This window comes from Cetorhinus maximus, chromosome 1, assembly GCF_964194155.1.
Source record: "Cetorhinus maximus chromosome 1, sCetMax3.hap1.1, whole genome shotgun sequence".
NCBI lineage: Eukaryota > Metazoa > Chordata > Chondrichthyes > Lamniformes > Cetorhinidae > Cetorhinus > Cetorhinus maximus.
This window is the reverse complement of record NC_135879.1, coordinates 15,125,895-15,140,164: the sequence shown is the minus strand read 5'-3', so window position 1 is coordinate 15,140,164 and position 14,270 is coordinate 15,125,895. Positions and strand designations below refer to the sequence as shown.

Genomic DNA, 14,270 nt, shown 5'->3' with positions numbered 1-14,270 from the left:
CCACCTTCTGAAAATCACCCTGCATCTGCACTACTGTTTCATCTTCAGCTAGTCCTTCTCCACACGTGGGCAATTTTTCTTTGTCCTGCAAAACTCCCTCTGCCCTGAAGCTGGACAGAGGCTACCTAAACTCAATAGGACCTTGATAGCCTGAGAAAGTGTCATCCCATTGGCCTGACTGGATTGCACCAATCTCACCAGAGGTGAAAGACCCAGCATTGAATTCACTGGGAAATCCTGGGCCCCTATGTTCAGCCTGTGTCCATTACGCCAAATGGGCTTTAAAACTTTTATTATTAGTTTATCAACATTTTAATGCTTTTTTTTCTCCCTTCTGCAGTTCGTGGAACATTTGCAAGAATCCTATTTTGGAAGCTACTCAAATGACAAACTGCAAAAACCCTCTAAAGTGGATCTATCATCCCTGTCCCCCTCTCAAGATGAACAAGTGCAATAGAATTACCACTAGGTATCTAGGGGACTTTGGAAACTGAGCAGCCCTTGACTCCTTGCTGAGTGAGGTTCAGCTGCATGGATAACAATTGCCCTCCTGTACCTCAACCAACTGACCTTATTCATTTGTGAGCCCTGACTGGCTTGGATATCCATTCATTGGAATCACAGACAAACTCAATTCTGTCTTTTCCCCCAACATCTACATCACACTTCAAAGATGTTGCAGGATTGCAATTAGTAATGGGAATCCTGACTAATTGTATCCCCCTTCCCTGATTGGTGTGGTTGGATTGGTGCTACTGAGAGAATTTGTAGCACACTTACTGCCACTACAACTTAGAACTGCTAATTAGCATGGTAAATTGAAAGTTTTAATGACTTGCCATTCTAACTTGGCCTAATGATAATCCCATCAGACCTATAGAATACTTGATTTTCAATGCATGGGAGACTGCTACTCCCACCACTTAGTGCTTTAATCCAGAGAGCCAGTTGGTAAAGGTTGGAGCCAAACTTTACACAATTTTTAGAAATATTTATTTACACACTTACACATTGCAGATGTATTTCTCCCAATCCAACAACCACAGTTTTAGTCTGTTGTCTACTTATAAGGGCCCAAGTGGACCTACAGTTAACATCCACTACCTGCATACAATTGTACACAATTTGAAAATATATGATGGATTTTAAGGACAGTTTTTCTAAATTTTCATTTGAGCAGATGTGAGCAACATTTAATCAGCCCAGGTCCTCATCTACTCTACATTGATTTACAGGTGGTTGGACAAACTTGGACTGTCGGCTAAATTGGGCATTGATGTTGTTATCAGACAGGCTTTGTTTGGTGCAGGATTTTACCAGCTGGTGGATAGAACACTTGACCCATTGCCTGTATGTATTATTCTGTGTTTAATGAAGTAAGAGGTGACATTTTTATAATAGAGAATTTTTTAAAAACTTAAACTAACATTAACTTGGCCTTACATTATAAACGTCCAGAGCCATTTTGAGAGTTGTCGTTTTTTTTGTCCCTGGTTTAACCAGTACCTAACTCAAAGAATCTTGGATTGATGAAGCAACCGGTTTTCACAAGTGTTAACTGAAGCGAACCCAGTAAGTGTGCCTTGGTTTCTTGAGAATTGTTACCGCTTGCACTGGAACGTTACCTTGAGACCTTGGATCTAACTTTTACTTGTACGTGGGCTTCCCTTTAAAGTCTCAGCTGTGTTGCATTTGGAGGAATGAAAGACTGGGCTATGAGACATGCTGTGCCACGTGTACTGGCACAACAGCCAAGGCATGGCTTCAACTCCATGGATTGTTCCTGTTCTGTCCTGTTGAGGTCCTGAACTGACCTGCTCCTGATCGCTATTGCCGCATGATAACATTCTTTGGGGCAAAAAATTGTGTGTCACTCAATCTGTGCCTACTTGTTGACCAGAGTTAGAGTTTCCTGCCTCTGGGACCTGTGTTTGAATGCTACTCAGATTTGAGACGAAATGTGTGTGCGCTCTCGCGCGACCTTGCTCTCTCTGGCATGATTGAAAAATTATGAACAGAATATGTTTCCATCAGGATATAAGTTTGGGGAGTGGCCATTTCATTAGTTGTAAGGACATGTAGAAATTTGAACATTATACTTGTGGGGGGGGAGGTGAGGGTGGATTTTGTGTGGTTGAGGCCAATTGTCGGGTGAATAATAAATTGCCTAACTTTGGGGCTGTCGGGGGAGAGGGATTCCTGCACTCTTCCACTGTGCTCACTGCCACCTCAAGTTGCCAAACCAAAAAGCATTTTACGGCGTGCATGTGTGTGCAATTTATAATTTCCCCTCATGCCATTGTGGGAGTGATATTCTACTGCAGGTGGGCATTCTTTCAAAGGTTTGCAAGATTGGGATTGTTGACCTCCATTTTAGCCAAGCACACCGTTTTATCCTTTTCAGTGCCAAGAGTGGGATGTGGCCATGAGTGGAAGGGAGTGAAAGCAGGGTTGCCAACTCTCCAGAATTGCCCTGGAGTCTCGAGGGATTCATTAAATAATTAACCTCCCAGACGCTGCAGCATTGCAACAATTATGTAGGAAACATCACTTGTTGGGAAAATTGAGGGGTGCTGCCTGCACCTAAATTATCATTTAAGATGATTAGTGATTTGAAGCTGAATAACTGAAATCCAAGCACCTTGCTAGACCCCAAGTAAACTACCTCTCGGTATAGTACGTGGATGTCAGTTACTCCACTGAAGGATATAGACAACTGATCTGCATCCTGCTAAAATTACAATTGCTGGTGGCTCTTCATAATTGATTTTATAGAGAATGAAAGGTGCAAGTGTTGCTCATCAACTTACAAGTAAGTTCAACGTTAAGTATTTTAATCTGAATGCGAGTAAGCATTTATGATAAGTGTGAAGGACCAAACGAGGAAACTTGATATCATGTATTGGGATTTGGTGCCTACCCACCTGCTTCTCCGATAAAACAGGCAACCCATTGGATAAATAGAAAATTATCAAAGAATTTGTACTAGTGGGGAAAATCATTGTACTTCACTCTCAACTTTAGTTTTTTAAAAAAATAATAAAAATCTTGAGGTGGGTGTCATTGACAAGACTGGCATTTATTGCCCATCCCTAGTTGCTCTCCAGAATGGGATGGCAGGGGGGCTTTCTTGAATTGCTGATAAGTGTTTAATGACTCTGTTTCTTACCAAAGCCACGCACATGCAGTTCTAGTGTTTCTCTGCCATGTGAAACAGGAAGCCAAATTTCACCTCAAAAGGACAGGCGTTGTCCAGTACGTGTGCATTCACTGGAACCTGCAGATGCACATTTCATTTGAATTACTAAGTAAATAACTGCAAGCTCTGTGCTCAGAAATACCATTACCCAAAGTCATTCATTTAAAAGAATCATTTTTTTTAAAAGAAAAAACATTTCTATCTGCCTTGCAGCAGGCAAGAGGGTTAAGTATGGATGAATGTGAGATTAGTACTGTTTGTCTTTTTTAAAAATTCATTCATGGGATGTAGGTGTCGCTGGCTGGCCCAGCATTTATTACCCATCCCTCATTGCCCTTGTTCAGAGGGCATTTAAGAGTCAACCACATTGCTGTGGGTCTGGAGTCACATGTAGGCCAGACCAGGTAAGGACAGCAGATTTCCTTCTCTAAAGGACACTAGTGAACCAGATGGGTTTTTATAACAATCGACAATGGTTTCATGGTCATCATTAGACTTCTAATTCAGATTTTTATTGAATTCAAATTCCACCATCTGCCATGGCAGGATTCAAACCCAGGTTCCCAGAGCATTCCCCTGAGTCCAGCGCCAATACCACTACACCATCATTTTCCCCTCCACTGTCTGATGCAATATCAGTGAGAGATGAGGCTGCATCTTCTGCCTCTCCAATAGAAGTTTTCTCGGTGAAGTCAGACTTTACAAGGTTTCCTGGAACCGATAATTTGACCTGTCCGTGTCCCTTAGCCCTAACTCACTCTAGCTCTGTCTCTCACTCTGCACTCTTTTATTTTTTCTCCCTGGTACTGTATAACAAAGTGGGATGCTATTACTGCAGGATAAACGCATTTCCATTTAAATGCTTTCTGGCAGGCTGGGTGCAGCAGAGTGACGTCCGCTTGGACCAGTGTGCATGTGCAGACAGCCATACTACATTGGCAGGAGACACAGTGGAGTTGAATACTCAATTGAAATGGCTTGCTAGGCTGCTTCAGAAGACAGTTAAGAGTCAATGTCATTGATGTGGGACTGGACTCACATATAGGCCAGATTGGGTTAAGGACAGCAGGTTTCCTTTCTAAAGGATATTCATGAACCAATTAGGGTTTTTTTTTTATTAGTCCAGCAGCTTTGTGATCACTTTTCTAAAACCAGCTTTGTGTTTCCAAACGTTTGTTTACACTGAGTTCTCAAACTGCCATGCTGGGATTTGAAGTCTCATTCATTGAAGATTACTAGGGTGTGCGATACTATAGTAGTTATGTTACTGGCATCGTAGTCCAAAGGCCTGAACTCATGATCTAGAGACAAGAGTTCAAATCCCACCCAGCTATTGGGGAATTTAAATTTAATTAATTAAATAAAATTTGGAATTAAAAAGTTGACCATATAACCAGGGGATCATTTGTATTTTTTTTAAAACTTTAGTCTGCTGATATCCTTCAGGGAAGGAAATCTGCTGTCCTTATCCAATCTTGAATATATGCCACTCCATACTCATGGACTTGATTGTATTTAAGAAGGTGATGATTCAAAGGCATTCGAAGGGCAATAAATGTTGGCCTTACTAGTGTGTGTGTGTTGTGTGTGTATATATGATTAAAACATATGTGTTTCTGTGTTTGTGCAGGATTATTGGCTTTCTCTTATTTACAAGAAGCTTGTAGGCACCAAGGTGTTGAATGTATCTGCTGTGCACAGAGATGCAGCCAGCAATGGAACCCTGCGCGTGTACATGCACTGTACCAACCCCAATAGGTAAAGAATCATCCTGAATACTTTTCTCACCTAATGTTGGCCTGGAGCATTTTGTGTATTTGGATGGGATGCGTTTTAATTGCACTTTACTGTTGCCACTGTTACCATGGAGTCATGGTAGAAAGTCCAGACTATAACTCAAGAGAAAACAAAAACAGAATTACCTGGAAAAACTCAGCAGGTCTGGCAACATCGGCGGAGAAGAAAAGAGTTGACGTTTCGAGTCCTCATGACCCTTCAACAGAACTGAGTCCTGATGCTGCCAGACCTGCTGAGTTTTTCCAGGTAATTCTGTTTTTGTTTTGGATTTCCAGCATCCACAGTAGTTTTTTGTGTTTATAATTCAAGAGTTTCACTTTAAGTCTGTTTATTGATTAGAACAGGCTTGTCCAACCTGCTGGCCGCAATAAATGATTGATAAAAATGCTGATAAGGTGGCTCAGTGCGTTTGAAGATTCCTTGAGAGGCCAGCTCCTCCAATCATAGCCTCTGTTTGATATAAAAACAGAAAATGCTGGGGAAAAACTCAGCAGGCCTGACAGCGTCTGTGAGGAGAGAAACAGAGTTAATGCTTCAAGTCTGTCTGACCCTTCTTCAGAGTGTTTGTGGCGGATAGGCTCACTATTGAGCCTATTAGCCTCAAACATGGGAGAGAAACGAGCTGTGATTGGAGGAGCAGCATACATCAGCAACTGGGAGTATTTGAAGACAGAGAGGGAGAAACTTTGGAGCATGTGTTCACCATGCTTTCCTATGGCTGCCAGTGCTCAGGCCCAGCTGCATTCCCTGGCTCTCCCCCCCACCAAATAGACCCTGCTTTCCCACTGCTCTCAGTGGACACCATACTCAGGCGCCGCTAAGCCTCAGGCCTCACTCCAGCTCACATCACACCTACCCCCACCCCCAAGCCAATTTCGTGAGTGAGTGAGGGTTGGCGAGGGTAAGGTTGACAATACATGACGACAGGAAACGTGCCAATGTAAAACTTTTTCAATGTAATCTCCAATTAAATTGTTCTTTGAAATTAAATATTGCCCATTTATAATAAATGAATTAATATTTCCATTAAAATAAAGGAACATGCTAAGTATTTCTACAATAACATTCCGTCATTAGCAAGCTTCAGTACAATGTGCTTCTGTTGTTTGTGAGATAAATCAGTGCAATAATTACTGATTAGTTTAATTCCAAGGGTATAAATCTAGAAACACTGGGCAGCAATCCATCCAATTATTATTTGTTTTGCATTTTTCTTTTTTGTTATGAAGGGTAATTTTAAATTGTCTCGTTTTTAAATGCAGCTGGGACCAAAGTCAGAGCAGCCAGACATTATCTTGCGACTTTTTAATTTGTTTTCTGGGAAGGCTGCAAATAAAACCCTCTGAAGGAAACCTGTAATTATTGCGCTGGGAGAAGCCTGTGGACAGCCTTCCCACCCTGCCACCAATTGAGGCCCTTACGTGGGCAATTAACATCCACTTGAGGGCCTTATCCCACCGCCGCTGTTTTTCACTCGCGGGCAGCGGGAGAACTGGCCATGCGGGAAGCCCGATAAGTAAACCCTGTTGGGGTTGCTCGCAGGCTTCCAGGGCTCCTGCGTTCAAAGGCACTCAGTGCATGATTTGAGGGACCCAGCCTCAGACATGCAGAGCCAGCCCTGCCCTTTCAGCCAACTCCCCCGCAACCCTGTCCCACCATCACTTACTTGTGTCCGGTTCCATCGGCGATTATGGGCCTTGGGTAGGTGCGATTATGGGCCTTGGGTAGGTGCCTCTGGCTGCTAGATCTTGGCGGGTGAGACTTCTGTACCCGGGGTTACGCGGGGCTCTCGCCAGCTCTCCAGCCGGTGGGCAAGACCACCGACCTCTCCATTAAATGCCTGTGTGTGTGTGTGTGTGTGTGTGTGCGTGTGATTGCACAACTTGCAAATGGTATTATAACTAAACCATTGAAAACTCCATACGAGCAACTAACCACAGTGCGTGGGTGTGCATTTCAGGTTGGGAGGAGCAGCTCAACAATCTGATTATCTATGACTAACTAACACCAATTCATCTTTTTCCACTTCCAGCCAAATCTATCAAAAAGGGTCAGTAACGATGTTTGCTTTAAATCTGAGTGATCAAGACAAGCGTATTCTCCTGTGTTGCAGTTTGTTCAACAAAACTGTTCAGTTCTTGCTCCAACCTGGTGACAGTGAGGAAGGATTATATTCGCAGTAAGCAAACCTTGTTTTCTAATGAATTAAGTGACTGGATTGCCCAAACGTTAATATTCGGCATTGTGTTGACGTTTCTGTTTTGAGGTCTCACCCCGTGCCTCTCTCTCTCTCTCTCTCTCTTTCCCTTTCCAAACTGCTTGAAGCCGAGTTGAAGAAACCAAATAATGGGCCTTTTTCTGTGGCAACTATTTTCCCTGCTCGCCCCACAACCTCTGCAAATCTCACCATCACTGTGTAATCCTATTTCAGCCAAATTTATGAGTGCGAGCAAAGAAAGAACAAGTGTGCATTTATACAGCATCTTTCACATCCTCAGGACATCCAAGTGGAGTACTTTTAAGTGTAGTTACAGTAGGGAAATGCAGCAACAAATTAGTGCACAGCAAGTTCCCATAAACAGCAATGAGATAAATGACCAGACTGTGTTTTCAGTGCTACTAGTTGAAGGATAAATATGGTCAGGATAGTGAGAGAAAACTTCCCTGCTCTTCTTTAAATAGTGGCATTGGGATCTTTCACAACATCTGAACAGGCCTTAAAGTAATGGCGCAACACTGCCTCTGCACTATAGTCTCCACCGAGATTGTGCTCAAATCCTTGGGTGAAGCTTGTACCCATCGGGCTGTATCTTCTGGTTGGCGAGCGGAGTCGGGGCCCGCTCACCGACACGTTGAATGACGCAGGGTGATGTCGGGCGGGCTTCCCAATGTCACCCCGCGTCATTCTCGTTTTCAGGTCGGCAGGCGCGTAGCCAACTCGGCTGTGCGCCCGCCGACCTGTCAACGGCCTATTAAGGCCATTAAGTAATTGACATCATTAACGGACCTGCCCGTCCAACCTTAAGGTTGGGCAGGCCGGGAGCCTGTCGGGTTTCTGAGAAAGCATGAAACCTCATCCGCGGGCGGGATGAGGTTTCATGAGAGATTTAAAAATTCCAGAATATGTTAAAATAAAAGTTATGGACCTGTCCCAACTCATGTGACACTGTCACGTGAGGGGACATGGCGGCAAAATTTTTGTCTCATCTTTATTTACTGTTTCAATTCTGAGCCGATCTTCCTGAGGCAGCACTTTGCCTCAGGGAGATCTGTGCACTCTTTCGCGTGCATGCGTGAAAGAGCACAATCCCGGCTGAGGGAATACCTGCCACTCACTCGGAGCGCATAGCACTTCCTGCCGGATGTCACGCTGGGTGGGCCTTAATTGGCCCGATTGGGAACCTGCCCGCCTGCGCCTGATCCCGCACACTCCCCCACACCCCCCAGACAAGCGGGGGGGATGTTGCCCATTGTTTCCATTTAGAGGCAAGAATGCATCCGACAGAGACAAGTGGATATTCTATCTCCAGACTGTATCCTCTGTGTGGAGGACAAAAGAAGGGTCGCTGTTGTAACATATAAAATTGCTAGTTTCTATGTCATTTCTCACTTTTTATAAGTGTGGGAGGGACTAATTATAATTCAGTTAATCAAAAAGCAAGTAAATGTGGGTCCCTGGAACACTATGGGTGAGCATACTTGCAACTAATAACATTTTATTTTTTAAACCAGCCACAAAAGTCTCATTTTAACTCCATGTGTTCATATAATGGGTCACAAAAAGGTACTAATTACTTCTTTTTAAGATCACAAGTCTCTGGTTTCTGACTTTTCAATGTTGGAAGATGCCTGCAACAGCTGTCAAGACACAACCCCTCCTTGGATTGCTATTTGGAAGGCAGGAGCCCTGGTCTGGTGTCCCAGCAGAAGCACTTGCACTCTCCAGGGCACAGAGTACATCAGAATCTGGGAAAGTGAGAGCCTAGTGGATGAGGACTAGGTGAGACCCAGCAGATATGGGAGGAGACTGCAAGCTGATTGCCCAGCAAGACCTATCAAGAGTAGAGGCAGGAGTATGGTTTGGAGACCTGAAAGGATTTTAGGAGAGAGGGTCTGGCAAGTGTAGGGGCAGCTGGCTATGGATTCTAGTCGGAGGTTCCAGCTATGGATTGGAGGAGAGGGTGACCCTTTCTACCGAGTGGAGGTTTCTTAGTTACCTGAACAATCTGATGTTGCAAGGGTCATATGGACTTGAAACGTTAACTCTGTTTATCTCTCTACAGATGCTGCTAGACCTGCTGAGTTTTTTGCATTTTCTGTTGTTGTTTCTGGTGTCATTATGCATGTGGTTACCAAAGTCTCCATGACTCCTCAAAAATCCAGCCCAATTTGTCAGATGGAGAGAAGTGTAATCAACAAGGTGTGTACTACTTGAGAAATCAGAGCTTCTGTCTGTTTCTTAGGTCTGTTCAACTCAACGGTGAGCTTCTCAAAATGGTGGACAGGAAGACCTTGCCGACTATCAAGGGAAAAGCAATTCAGCCAGGAAGCCCGATCATTCTCCCTGCACATTCTTATGCGTTCTATGTGGTACAAGATGCCAAGGCCCCTGCTTGTCAATGAAACAGAATCAGTACAATAGGACAACCGGCAGTGGTTTGAACTTGTTCTTGCAGCTAATTAAATATGTACTGTGGAACTACTAAATCACACAAAAGCTCATGGATTCTACAAGACTTTTTTTTTAATGAAAAAGGACCAAGATTTCTAACCACAAATATTGATATAAATTTGGGTTGTGACAATCGTACTGCATTTTTCATGAGTGAGCGAAAACTGAGAATTTCCTGCCAGAATGCAATAAACAGTTTTGGCTGCTGCTCCCCGTTACACACGAAGGTTTTTTTTTAAAAAAAGAAGAAAGAAAGAAATAAACCTCATCTTTTTTGATAGCAGAGGCAGTGAAAGCTGGGGAAACCTGAGTGGAGCAGACCTAACACCTGGTCCACTCAACTCTGCCCTCTTTCTTGCAGGCATCCCAAAACAAGTGCTGGCCCTTTTTGCTTCCATCATTGAATTTGCCTATGGCCCATTTTTTGGCGGGTAGCTGGGCAGCCACCAATGCTAATATGATAGCTCCCATACCTTGTTATGGGTTGGGTGCGAAATTGGCTCATAAGACAGGAACAACAAGGACCAATTCCTACTCCAAATTGAGTGGGTGTTTGTGTTTTATAAAACAACTTGTGTCTTCATTTTTCCAGGGAATTTAATCCCCATAAGTCTCGAGGTGGTAGTCACAATGATTTTTGTCAAAATATTTCTACATAAGGTGCTACTATTTATTTGTTTATGTTCTGTGTATTTTTTTTAATGTTGTGTCTAATTCTGTTAACATGTTAACTCTCTAATTCCATTTTCCAAAAACTCTAAAGGCAATTTTACAGGACTCTGGAGTCACTGAGCCCTCGCTGGCATTGATGACTTTGCATGGCTGAGTGAGAGTGGCGTGGAGCCTGTTTACAATGGTGCCTAGGTGACATGGAGATCCCCTGGGTTGGGTGAGTGGGTGTCAAGATGTCCAACGTGGGCAGCTGTGAGTTGAGAAATTCTGCTGCAGCTGTGCCTGCCAGTTTTACATTCTTTCCCCTACATTGGTGCCGTCACAGTAATTAGAGAGCAGACTATTATTGTTGTGCAGTGAGACAGGGTTAATTGTAGTAAAGGAACTTCTAGGGAAGAGTGACCAAAATATATTAGAATTTTATAGCCTTTGAGAGTGATTTAGTTTAGTCTAAAACTATGGTCTCAAATCTGAACAAAGCAAACTACATGGGATATGCAGCAGAATTGACTGGGCAGATAAATTAAAAGATATGACCGGGGACCATTACAAAAATGTAAAGAATGAAGTCAAAATTCACAGTGAATATACAATCACTTGAGGAATAAAAACTCCACGGAAAAATGTCAACCGTGGCTAAAAAAAAAAGTAAACGTGGTACTGAATTAAAGGAAGTGGCTTATAGTGTTGTCAAAAAGAATATTTCGCCTGAGAGTTGGGAAGATTTTAAAATTCATTAAAGGATGACCAAAAATTGTTAGAAAAAATAGGATGAGATTAAAATAGCTAGAGCCAGAAGCTTTTACAATCTGCTTCTATATGTACATAAAAAGGGAGAGAATAGCAAGAGTAAATGCAGATCCCTTGGAGGCAAAGACAGGAGAAATTATAAGAGGGAACAAGGAAATGATAGATACATTAAACAAATATTTTGTATCTATCATCATAGTGGAAGACATAAAAAGGTGTTCTGGAAGTAATGGGGAACCAAGGGTCTAGTGAAGATGAGAAACTTATGGATATTAATATCAAAGATATGGTGCTGGAGAGACTAATAGCATTAAAAGCTAACAATACTTTGGACCTGTGGCCTACACCCTAGGGTTTTAAAAGATAGGTTGCAGAGATGGTGGATGCATAGGTTTTGATCTTCCAGAATTCCCTTGGATTGGAAAGTAGCAAATGTAACCTTGCTACTCGAGAAAGGAGGAAGAGAGAAAATGGGGAACTATAGGCCAGTTAGCCTTGCATTAGTAGTAGGGAAAATGCTAGAATCTATTACTGGTGACATGATAAATGGGTACTTTGAGAGTCAACACAGATTTGTGAACAGGAAATCTTATTTGACAAATCTATAGGACTTTTTTTGCTATGGTTGTAACTAAAAAGGTGGGTAAGTGGAAACCAATGGATGTAGTGTATTTGGATTTTCAAAAAGTACTTGAGGTATTGGACAAAACAGAAAATTAGGGCTCATTATATTAGGATTGGGAATAATGTATTAGCATATTTGGGGATTGGTTAATATCAGAAAGCAATAGGAATAAATGGGTAATTTTCTTGTTAGCAGACTGCAATTAGTGGGGTATCACAAGAACCCATGCTTACGCTTCAGATATCTACAATTTATATCAATGACTTAGATGAGGGGATGGAGTGTATTGCATCCAACTTTGCTGGCATTAGAAAGCTAATTGGGAAAGTAAGCTGTGAGGAGGACGTAAAGAGACTGCAAAAGGATTTAGGCAGGTTAAATTAATGGGCAAGAATTTGGCAGATGGAAGGTAATATGTAGTAATGTGGGAGCCCAGACGTTCGGAGAAATGAAAGCTGACTCTGCTGATGTGTGAGCATTTGAAACCTCATGACATTCCTCGAACAACAAATTAAAATAAGCTGTTAATATATTTGAACTAAACAAGTTGACGCCATTGAAATAGCAGACAGGGGAATGTTGCACGTTGGACATTCACCCTCAATTCATTCACGGGATGTGGCATTTATTGCCTTTCCCTAATTGCCCTTGTTCAGAGGGCATTTTAAGAGTCAAACACATTGCTGTGGGTCTGGAGTCACACCAGGTGAGGACAGCAGATTTTCTTCCCTAAAGGACATTAGTAAACCAGATGGGTTTTTACGACAATCGATAGTTTCATGGTCACCACCAGACTTTTAATTCCAGATTTTTTTTTTTCTTATTGAATTCAAATTTCACCATCTGCCGTGGTGGGATTCTAACCCAAGTCCCTGGGTGTCTGGAATACTAGTCCAATGACAGTATCACTGCCACCGCCTCCCCTCTTCTCTCTGAGCTCCTTCTCTGTTTTGAAAAGCAGTGTGTTCAGGTTATTGCTTAATTTCTGAATCAACTGGAAAAAATATTCCTCCTATGGCTGGTGATTGTTTGGACTCTCTCTCTTTCTTGGAGTGTCTCCTGCTAAGTATCATTTTTGTCACCCATGAATTTTGCAAGATGAATTAAATGCAATTGGTGTGATACATTCTCATTACCTTAATGAAGTATTCTTTTGTACTTTGTCATTTTAGTATTGGAGTTTTAAAGGAGTATAATGCAATGTTATGTTTTGAAAAAAATAACATTTTTGGGAAATTATGTATTAATATATCTGATGTTTAGTCTTTTTAAATTTCTTTTTGAATAAAAACTTATTGGACTGTCTTTTAAACTGTGTGTTTTTGTTAATAATATACACGGAGAATGATTGAATATGCTGGGACTCTTTTCTTTATAAAAGGGAAGATTGAGGGGTGACGTGTCACAAGTCTTTCAGATTATGAAAGGGTTTGATAGGGTACACATGGAGAATGTTTCCACTTGCAGGAGAGACCATAACTAGGAGCTACAAATGTAAGAGAGTTACTAATAAATTCAATAAGGAATTTTGGAGAGAAACTTCTTCACCCATAGTGGTCAGAATGTGGGACTTGCTACCACAAGGAATATCTGAGGCAAATAGCATAGATACATTAAGAGGAAGCAGGTTAAGCAACTGATGCATAGAAGGGGTTGATAGAGTTGGGAGGAGGCGTTTGTGCAGCATAAGCACCAATATTGATCTGTTGGTCTGAATGACCTGTTTTTGTGCTGCATACCCTTATGTAAGATAAAAGCAAAAAACTGCGGATGCTGGAAATCCAAAACAAAAATACCTGGAAAAACTCAGCAGGTCTGACAGCATCTGCGGAGAGGAATGCAGTTAATGTTTCGAGTCTGTATGATTCTGTATGACTTTTCTGTTAAACCCTATGGATTAATGTGAGTGGTGGACAGGAGAAGAATGTCACATGCAATGGAAACATCTGGGATTAAAGGTCCTGGTCTAGATATAGATCCCAAGTTATGATCTGGATCCAGTTCTAGATGTAGATCCAAAATCAAGTGCAGCTCCAGGTACAGATCTTGAATCCAGATCTAGCTCTAGGTTTAGATCCTGATCCAGATACGAACATACATATAAACTTCACATTTTCTGTCATTATACTCCACCTGCCAGGTTTTTGTCGACTCACAACCTATCTTTAGCTGCAAATTCCTTATGTCCTCTGCACAACATACTTCCCTACCTATCTTTTGTCATCTGGAAATTTAGCTACCATGCCTTCGCTTCCCTCATCTAAGTCATTGATATAAATTGTAAAAAGTTGAGGCCCCTGCAGGATTCCACTTGTCACCTCCTTCTAATCAGACAAATACCCATTTATACATACCCTGTTTTCTGCCAGCCAGCCAATCATCTATCCATACTAATATGTTGCCCCCCTACATCACGAATTTTTATTTTCCACAATAACCTTTGATGTGGTGCCTTATCAAATGTCTTCTGGCAATCCGAGTACAGGACAATCGACAGACTCCCCTTTATCCACAGCATGCGTTACTCCTTCAAAGAACTCTAATAAATGGGTTAA

The 14,270-nt window shown here is 42.1% G+C and overlaps 1 protein-coding gene across 1 annotated transcript in view; it reads left to right on the top strand.

Annotated features, from left to right (window-relative positions):
• Positions 1–13,020, top strand: part of hpse (heparanase) — a 30,414-nt gene extending 17,394 nt beyond the window's left edge. The window contains exons 9-12 of the mRNA XM_078535401.1: positions 1,236–1,350; positions 4,830–4,957; positions 7,029–7,175; positions 9,460–13,020. Coding sequence (XP_078391527.1) covers positions 1,236–1,350; positions 4,830–4,957; positions 7,029–7,175; positions 9,460–9,619 — 550 coding nt within the window. The 3' untranslated portion in view covers positions 9,620–13,020. The remainder of the gene's footprint in view (positions 1–1,235; positions 1,351–4,829; positions 4,958–7,028; positions 7,176–9,459) is intronic.
• Positions 13,021–14,270: the final 1,250 nt, after the last annotated feature.